General features: G+C 35.9%; 2 protein-coding genes across 3 annotated transcripts; one reads left to right on the top strand and one right to left on the bottom strand.

Moving 5' to 3' along the window:
- Window positions 1-535: 535 nt before the first annotated feature.
- Window positions 536-5331, bottom strand: LOC128253161 (uncharacterized). The gene is made up of 5 exons (XM_052981374.1): window positions 5085-5331; window positions 4890-5028; window positions 4751-4836; window positions 4537-4690; window positions 536-1031 (listed from the first exon to the last, which is right to left on the bottom strand). The coding sequence occupies exons 1-5, from the start codon at window positions 5157-5159 to the stop codon at window positions 568-570; spliced, it is 918 nt and encodes a 305-aa protein (XP_052837334.1). The 5' UTR covers window positions 5160-5331; the 3' UTR covers window positions 536-567.
- A 79-nt stretch (window positions 5332-5410) lies between these two features.
- Window positions 5411-8637, top strand: LOC128253183 (uncharacterized). Of its 2 annotated transcripts, XM_052981408.1 has the most exons (5): window positions 5411-5550; window positions 5616-5748; window positions 7437-7522; window positions 7859-8012; window positions 8065-8637. In XM_052981408.1, the coding sequence occupies exons 1-5, from the start codon at window positions 5476-5478 to the stop codon at window positions 8445-8447; spliced, it is 831 nt and encodes a 276-aa protein (XP_052837368.1). In that variant the 5' UTR covers window positions 5411-5475; the 3' UTR covers window positions 8448-8637. The 2 variants fall into 2 exon arrangements, with proteins under 2 accessions (XP_052837368.1, XP_052837367.1); XM_052981407.1 differs by lacking the exon at window positions 8065-8637 and having other exon boundaries at window positions 7474-7522; window positions 7859-7939.
- Window positions 8638-8723: the final 86 nt, after the last annotated feature.

Below are 8723 nucleotides of genomic sequence, written 5' to 3'. Positions count from 1 at the left end.
TGTTCCCGATACATTTTGATACTACTTTTGTTTCAAAAGCCCTTAGACATAGCTAAAAAAAAATACTTACATATTAACAATGTTTAAATAGTATATGCAAGCTGGCGGCATTAATGTGAACTTTTGTCTGTTTGTCAACAATCCCAGTTGATTGACAATAAGACCGAAGCACACCAAATCAGAGAACTCTAAGGACTTGGTCCACACTGGGAAGAATAAAGTTTTTTCGCTTGCGAAATAGTTGGTCGTCCTGAGTGCTAGGCTAAAAAACCATTTTAGATTTCAGTTAACGAAGGGTAATATATTGAAGATTTGCGACCACTACATCATAAAAGATCTTGTTTATTTTCAAAAAGGATATACGTTATTTTTATTAGTTGTTCATATATGACAATAAATTGATTATAACCTAAAAACTAAAACCCAATTTAAAATTTTACAAATTAAAAAATTATTATTATAGTTATCAAGCATTCTCCATATTTATAAAGGCGTTAGCTTTGAAAGCATAAAAGAATGTGTTTATTCATTCAAAATCTAACTACCAACCACTCCTCTTGAATGTAATCAGTACCATCGATGCATCTGGTTTTCGGCATAGCGTCGATTCAGGTCACTCTTGCGTTGCACCTCGCCGCCCACTCCGTTCAGGAGCTCCTTTGACTGCCAGTTGCGGTACACAGAGGTGTCCTGCAGGTTGGCATCGCCTGTGCTCAGGGCCTGCTGCTGCCACCACTTCAGCTGGGGCTGTGGATACCGCGCCTGCTCGGAAAGGACGGAAGCCACTGGCGGCTGACGGCGTGGCCACAATCCGATCCTGCTCAGGCGTTTTTGCTCGTCGATGTCTGTGTCGTCCACGTCGTGCATACGAAGCACCTGGAGCGGCTTTTGAGAGTCCTTCTGTTGACTGGTCCTCATCACCAGCGGATGGAATGGGTCCTCACCATAGAGATCGCGGTAGCGGGGACTCCTCACCAGGCTTATGATTTGGAACATGGCCACACAGGTGATGGCATTGTAGCCAACAAAAACTATGAAAAGACAAAACGGAAAGGAAGTTTAAAAGAATATTGTAAAAGATTATATTAAAAACAACTAACTAAAGCCATTCGATATATCAACACTTCGCCTAGTTGAGAAGTATTAAAAACTTCCCTTGTGGCCGCTTTCTTTAAAAAAAAACTTAAATTCTTATTGGCAAAGGAAAACCGCCAGCTTGTAACAACAACAACACTTCGAAAACGATAAATAAGCAGAGGAAGGAGTGAATTGGGAACGTCAAAAAACAACAAACAAAACCTCATAATGTCTTCTTCTTCGTCGGCCAACAAGGGACACCGCACAACACTGGCACTGCCAGTGAGCGCAGCTCTGAGTCACCTTCGCCCCAGCTTATAGCCTTACTCACCGTACGCCTTCAGGAACACTCCGATTTGATGTCCGCATCACACCAGTAAAATGGTCACCCTTGTGCGGGAGGCGGAGACGCGCATCCTCAGCAGACTTACGGAGCACTTGGAAGGAATAGGGGGTCGAGGGTGAGGTAAAACGGACGGGAGAGAGGGTAGGCTGAGTTAGAGAGCGAAGTAGCTGATCTCCGCGCACAACGAAAACAGCTGTTTGAGCGGGAGATTGCGGACATGAGTGCAACGAAGGAGAGAGTGGGTAGAGTGAGTAGCGTAGAGGCAAAACTTGTCGCACAAAGCATGACAAATAATTTGGGTGACCTCCGTATGCATGGCGTGCCGTAGATGGAAGGAGAAAACCTTAGAGCTCTGTTCAACCAGCTCTGCTTTTCATTGGATCTCACTCCCCCTAATAGTAAAATTAAATGTTAAGTCAAATGTAAGCAACCTGAAGACAGTGCAATAGAGTATGTATTCTTAGAGGTGGTCAGCAAATTTCAAAACAACAAAGCACTCATTGGCTGAGACCGACCAAATCGGTTAGGTGGTCAGCAAATTTCAAAACAACAAAGCACTCATTGGCTGTATATACCGACCAAATCGGTTAATAGACTATGAGCCTTTATTTGACGTTATAACTGAGTTATCAGTTGCCTACGTGGAAATTGTTATTGCTGGCGACTTCAATATTAATCTTCTTAGCGAAAGTCGGCTTTAGGATAGTTTTTTGAAGCAATTGGACTGAATTCTGTTAACGACGACTCCGACGCATTTTAGTAATTCCTGTGATACTCTTCTTGACATATTTTTAGTAGTGACATTAGAAAAGTTTTATTGTATGACCACGTTATTTTCTAAACATGACCTAATTTTTTTTACAGGACTTTATCGAAAAATCGTTTACTTATAGGGACTATAAAGATTGACTACAATGATCTTCAGGATGAATACAATGCTTTTGACTGGTTTCCTATTTATCAAAGCCCTTCGGTTGAATGTCTATGTCTTTAACAATAACTTGAAAAATATGTTTAATAAATGTGTTCAGCTTAAAAGAATAGTATTAAGACCTAAACAAAACCAACTCGATGCTAAACAAACTTGGAGGGATATGAAAAACCTTGGAATAGGGAAATGTGAACAAATGATTGACCACTACGTTGTGTGAGTCAATGAATGTGTTTCGTTAAAATAAAATCGAATGCTGAAGGTTTAGACAATATTAGCCATAAATTACTTAAAATTCTGTTGCCGCTTATTCTTCCATACATAACAACTATTTTTAGCACATCCTTTACAACGTCAGTTTTTCCTTCAATTTTGAAGAAAGCTAAAGTTATCCTAATTATTAAACCTAATAAAGATTACAGGCCCATTCAACATGCAACATTCTTAACTCTCCTTAACCATGGCAAAGCATTTGACTCGGTGAACCTCTACATTCTTATTAGTAAGCTAAAATTCAGTACAACTTTACAGATACTGCTGTGCATTTTATTTCTTCATATCTTGCTGGCAGACAAGCAGACAAGAAGTGGTATCTGGGAGTTCTAAGTCAAGCTTTAGAGAGTCATAGGTCCTCTATATTAATGAATTGCATAGTGTCTTGTCCGGTTTTGAAGTCCATTTATATGCAGACGATTAATCACGTAAATGTCTGTGTTAGTAGGAGTAAAAATGTTCTGTGTCTCGTTAGCAATTAAAAGACAACGGCTCAAGTATAAAAATCAAATCAAAATGGATAGTAATTAGTAAGAAATCATTGGATACCAGATGCTTAGAGAGTCTGGTAATTAAAAACATGCCTATAAAATATGAGGAGTATGATACAAATCTAGGTATCATTTTTAGCAATACCTTGAGCTGGAGTAAACACATTTCCAAAGCATTTGGACGTACCTATGACTTGTTGCGTCAGCTTTCGGTTCAAAAGACCATCTGCCACAGCATATTAGGATGCTATATGTAATAAGTAATCCTAGTCCCCACACTTTATTATAGGGTTGTGATTTTTGGACACTGTGATACTAGAGACTTACACAAGTTAAAAGTAGCTTCAAATTCTAAAGTCAGATATGTGTACATATGTATAACCTGAAACGACTTGACAATGTTTGACCACATGGATAGATTATAGGACTCTTATTTATTTCCATAATATTGTAACTTTTCAGCAACCATCGTCTCTCTTCAATAAGGTCATCCCCGCAACAACCACAAGGACTCGTAATTTTATATGGCCATGGCTTAAATCGCTTTGTTCAAATAGACAATTTTTTATAAATGCTGTACGCCTCTGGAACAGCCTACCACTTAAAAACTATTAGGTGCGCAACTCAGTTAAAATGTAACATTAAGGAATATTTAAAATTAAACAAAATATACTTAAAATCAAAAGTATCTAAAACAAAATTATTAAATTGAACAAATAAACAGAATTAAAAGTAGTTATATCAGAAAGATTAATACAAAATATTAAATAATAAATGTATATAATATATTATCAATTTTGTTAGAATAAGACAGATCTTAAGCCATCAAAAAAATTTTAACATTTTCAACCCATTTTGACTAGTGCAATAAATATAAGCTTAACCTTGACGCACTAGGATAGTAAATAAATAAATTAAATTAAATGTTTTATGAGTGCCTATTCTGTCCTATCAAGTACGATAATAAACAGTTAAAAAAAACATAAACCTAACTCAATCAAGCTTGTTGTGGATTAAGCAAACTTAGACCGGAAGAGACGAACATTGATTTTCAAATTCACTTGACTAGATTATCAACCGGATTAGCGCAAATGTAACAGCTTATAAATCCTAACATCAATTTCTCGCAGCGACCAAATAGTTTTTCTCGATAAAGTAAATCAATTCCTTACTATTTTTAATTAATTAATTTTAGTAATTTAAAATTTAATTATTGAATGTACGGAAATAAAAAAGAAGGAAAAGAAAAACACAAGGGAACGCTATAATCTTACGTGTAAGAACTCGACTATAACGTTGCTTCTTGCTTAAAATTTAAATTGGCACTGAAGGAGTAATTTTAATTATTTTTTGATACCAAAAACTGTTTTTGAATCGAAAGATAATTGTAAAAGAGTTGAGATGAAAGTAATACTTACGTATATAAAAGCACCCCATAAGTGTAAGAATTATAAGAAAGCCCAGGTTTATTTGTTTTTTCAGCATGATCATCAGAACAATGTGCAGAGCCGTAATATTTATAAAGTATAAGAACTCGAAGAAGGCCAAAGGGAGAACAAACCATTTCTGTAACTAATTGAAGCGAATCAAATACGCTTACTGTGAGAAATCGCAAGGGCAAGCTAGACTTACCTTGATGGAACCCCAAATACACAACATGGCAGCTGCTATGTGAGAAAAAGATATAATCTGGAAAACCGCATTGAAGCTCTCAGGAGCTACAAATTACGTACATTACATAAAGTCAAATTGATTAACCCATGACACCTACAGTCTTCACTCCAACTGATGTATTTTCTAACCCACTTCCTGTCCTTGTATTCCGAATCATGCTCAAACAAATCGATTAATGGCTCGAAGACTTTTAAGCCCATCGTGAAAAGAACCAAACTGTGAGCTAAGCATCGAATCTGGAAGGGGAAAGAGTTAGTTTAGCTTGGTAAGAAGGCAATTTATAGTCACTTACAATCGTCAGAACAGAGACCAAAATCGAGCCGAGCCGCACCGAGCAATAACACATGTAGGATTCCATAAATAACATACTGAACTTGGTATTACTCGTAATGTCTGCTCGTAAATCAAAACTGAACTATCTGAGCGCACCGACTGAACCGCAGAAAGTGAGGTGAGTCAGCCACCAACGCACAACAAAAACGTTCTAATTACCGCACAGATAATGAAAAAAACATGTTCAAGATTCCAATCTGCGTACCATACGGTAATGGAGTCCGTGGTCAAAAGCGTCGTATTCAGGCTCGAATGGCCATCATCTATCATTCGTTGGCCAGGTCTCAAAGAGCAAGCCACACAATGTCGACGGCAACCAAGGCTGTTAGTCCACATAGTCCTGCGACAACATGGTGCTCATGGAGAGCTACTTATTTTGTGCATCGGTTCGACTGGGTGTCCTGGTCATTTGCACCGCTGCTGCCGTGAGTTTTGAACGTATTATTTGAGTCAATTGCAGCTAAGCCAAACTACTTTTATACGTGTTCAGCTGAAAAGCACCCTAATCATGTGGCTAATATTCAGCGATGGAACATCATTCCTCTTTGGGCTGTTCCGCATACTGGAAACTCATTATAAGACTAGCACTATTATCAAGGAATCGGCTACCTGGGTGGAACAATGTGAGTTGAATGCAGCCATGACAAGTTTTAACTTTGTGGTCGACCCTTTACTTCATTTCCTCCGTCCGCATTTTGCGTTGTACTTTGAAATTTAACATGCAAACTAACATAACAATCTTCAAGTTAAAGGTATTGAAATAACATTTTTAACAGGAAGTTTATAATAAAAACAGCAAACTAGTTACCAACAATTTTCTGAATTTAGCTACTTTAAAGTAAATAAAAAATTATAAGATGCTATGTGGGTGTTCAACCGCCAATAAGTGCTATTTACTTTTTAAAACTAATAGATGAGAATGACCTTCAAACTGTCGAAATGGCCACAAAGAAAAATAAAACAAAAATCAATCCCGCGTGCAGCGGGACTGGCATATTAATCAGTAACAATGAGTTTTAGGAAAAAGGATAGACAACAAATTTTTTAAAGTTTAAATTGTTTGAAAAGCTGGCAAACAACTGATCTAAATTCACCGACGCAGTAGTTTAGGGATTTCCCTAATTTTAGAGAACGAAAACTAAATATATACACTCTTAAAATGGTTCCATTCGGACCGCTTGGGAATGGGTATTATTTATAAGATAGTGTATTTATTCGAATGTTTATTCAAAATTTGATATCTCAAATGTTGTATGTTGATAGTGCATTCGTCACGACATTTTTACATCGTTAAGATGTGTTTTTGTTTGATATCAAAAGATTTTCTTTAAAATATAGTCGAAGTATGCCAATATTATTTTAGCTTAAAATATTTATTTTTTTTGACAAAACCTAGTTTGTTAGGAAAACTTTAAAGCTTCAAAGTTATCGAGTAAGTTCTCAGTGCCATTAAACCGATAAATATGATTATAACTTCATTGTTTTTAAAATATTTGCTTATTTCTTTGACATGTTTTTGCATTAGTGTTGACTTTATAATGTATAGTCATATAATTTTTCCTAATTTATAAAAAAGCTTTTTTTTAGTTATTCCTTAAAAATATTTAGCGATAAATTTTCTTTTTTAAACTTAAAAGCACTTTTAAAAACAATTTTTCCATGAAGGTGAAATTTAAATCAACAAGAAAGAAAGCAAACTTCGGCAAGCCGAAGTTCATATGCCCCTGCAGCTATTGCAAAAATTAAACATTCTTGAAAGAATTAAAGTTATCATTTAATTGCGTATATCTTTAAAAACATTGCAGCTAAGATGATTTTCAGTTCCTATGGCAGCTATATGATATCGTTTTCCGCTTTTAATAAAATTAAAAGCGTAATTCTGAACTGTCAAATTATTGATAAGTCAAAATGAATTTAAAAAAAAATTACAAAAAGAAAATTACATTTAAAAGAACATATTTTTTTTATATTTTTGTTGTCCCCATGGAAGCTTTATTTTATTGTCGTCCGATTTTTGATGAAACTTAAGCCGTAATTCTGATACATTTAACCGTTACGTAAAAAATTAAAAAACAGCAAAGTTATCCTTTTTTTATTTATTTATCCGATTACGTAAATGGTGTTACAATTTCCGGTATATTTTAACTCCTTTAAAAATTATAATTATATATCCAAAACAGCAGCTCTTCAATCTACTTAAACTTCGGCATACCGAACTTAACTTCCTTAAGCTAATTTTTTTCGCGAAAAATTTAAAAATAAATGCTTCATTGAAACAGATTTCCTCTTAATTTTTTGAATTTACTAACAGATCCAAAAGAGCTGATGATGTTTTTCCAACTTTACAGCATTTGTCATATTGGTACTTGCATATTGGCAGCCCATGGAGCATACAAGGTAAGGCATGCTATGGAGGTTGGGTTGTGAGTGCGGTACTGAGGGGCTGTAACTCTGCCATTTCGATGTAGAGTAAATGTTAAAACGTACAACGTAAAATAAATGATAAAATCTAAAGCTTTTAATAAAAAGTTCAAATAGGAGCATACAGTCTGAAGTGTTGATACTGCTGGATCCAAATCAAACCTTTAACTCTACCTATATATATTTTTTTTAAATGAGATTATCTTAAGCTCTTTCGCTGCTTGCGGTGCTGTCATGAATTTGTTTTTTGAAACTAACAGCTGAGTAACGAGATCTTGTTTTAACTGACTGATATTTTTTCCTTGTCCGCAGCTCAAAAAGTACCACGTTATTCCCCTGGCGGTGTTGGAGTTCTTTTACACAGTCCAAGTAGTTGTATTAGCTGTTATATCCCTTCGGATAGCCAGACATATCTTACCCCTAGCCACCTTAATCCTGCTAACACTCGGCCTGACATTTTATGCAAGTAAGATTCAGAATAGCTCAACAACATCGTTGATAAAAAGTTTTGTTTTCAGTGCTTGTGGCCTATGATACGTTGCTCTTGATTGCTTTCGTGCAAATTATGTTTCTGGTGTGGAGTGAACGGTACCAGCGAATATACGGTACCAACCCCCTGAGTCCCAACACAAATGGAATGCCTCAAAAAGAAATGGCACCAAGCTATCCGATCCCACAACAACCAATAATTATTTATGTTATGCCCATAGCAGGACAAAAATTGTGGGACAATCCACAGTCGAAATGGTGGCAGGACAAAATAACCGATAAGGACATCATACAAAAACCGCCTCAAGCAGTCTCGTCTGATTTTTTCCAGAGACAAGAGCTTATATCGAACGTTTTGTTACGCAACGCTATTAATGAAGATTATTCGCGAAAAGAAAGAGTCACACTTTAAAAGAAATGGTAGTATTCTCTCATTGATTTCTCCATTACTGTGTCGCAATCTTCTGATCTAAATTATAGGAGGTTTGATCAAAAATTATAATGTTGTTATGTTATGTTACATATGTAACCCATTTTTTTAAACAATCAAAAATCGATAAATATGCCGACCTTGTCATCAAAAGTAAGAGATATGGGTACAAACTTAACGCAACAAAGCAATTAAAAATCGAATACACGTAGCTTTTTGAACAAACCTCGTAATACCCTCTGCAAAGGCATATGCAAA

The sequence above is a fragment of the Drosophila gunungcola genome, assembly GCF_025200985.1.
Source record: "Drosophila gunungcola strain Sukarami chromosome 2L unlocalized genomic scaffold, Dgunungcola_SK_2 000007F, whole genome shotgun sequence".
NCBI lineage: Eukaryota > Metazoa > Arthropoda > Insecta > Diptera > Drosophilidae > Drosophila > Drosophila gunungcola.
Note: the sequence above shows the minus strand (reverse complement) of the source record. Positions and strands in the feature narration are given on the sequence as shown.

Coding starts and splice junctions, on each gene's coding strand:
- LOC128253161 (XM_052981374.1), bottom strand. CDS start 5,159: ATGTTATTTATGGAATCCTACATGTGTTATTGCTCGGTGCGGCTCGGC. Junction 4,837..4,889: donor CATCAGTTGGAGTGAAGACT/GTAGGTGTCATG, acceptor CGTAATTTGTAG/CTCCTGAGAGCTTCAATGCG. Junction 1,032..4,536: donor TATGGGGTGCTTTTATATAC/GTAAGTATTACT, acceptor GTCTTTTCATAG/TTTTTGTTGGCTACAATGCC.
- LOC128253183 (XM_052981408.1), top strand. CDS start 5,476: ATGGTGCTCATGGAGAGCTACTTATTTTGTGCATCGGTTCGACTGGGT. Junction 5,551..5,615: donor TCATTTGCACCGCTGCTGCC/GTGAGTTTTGAA, acceptor ATACGTGTTCAG/CTGAAAAGCACCCTAATCAT. Junction 8,013..8,064: donor CGGCCTGACATTTTATGCAA/GTAAGATTCAGA, acceptor TTTTGTTTTCAG/TGCTTGTGGCCTATGATACG.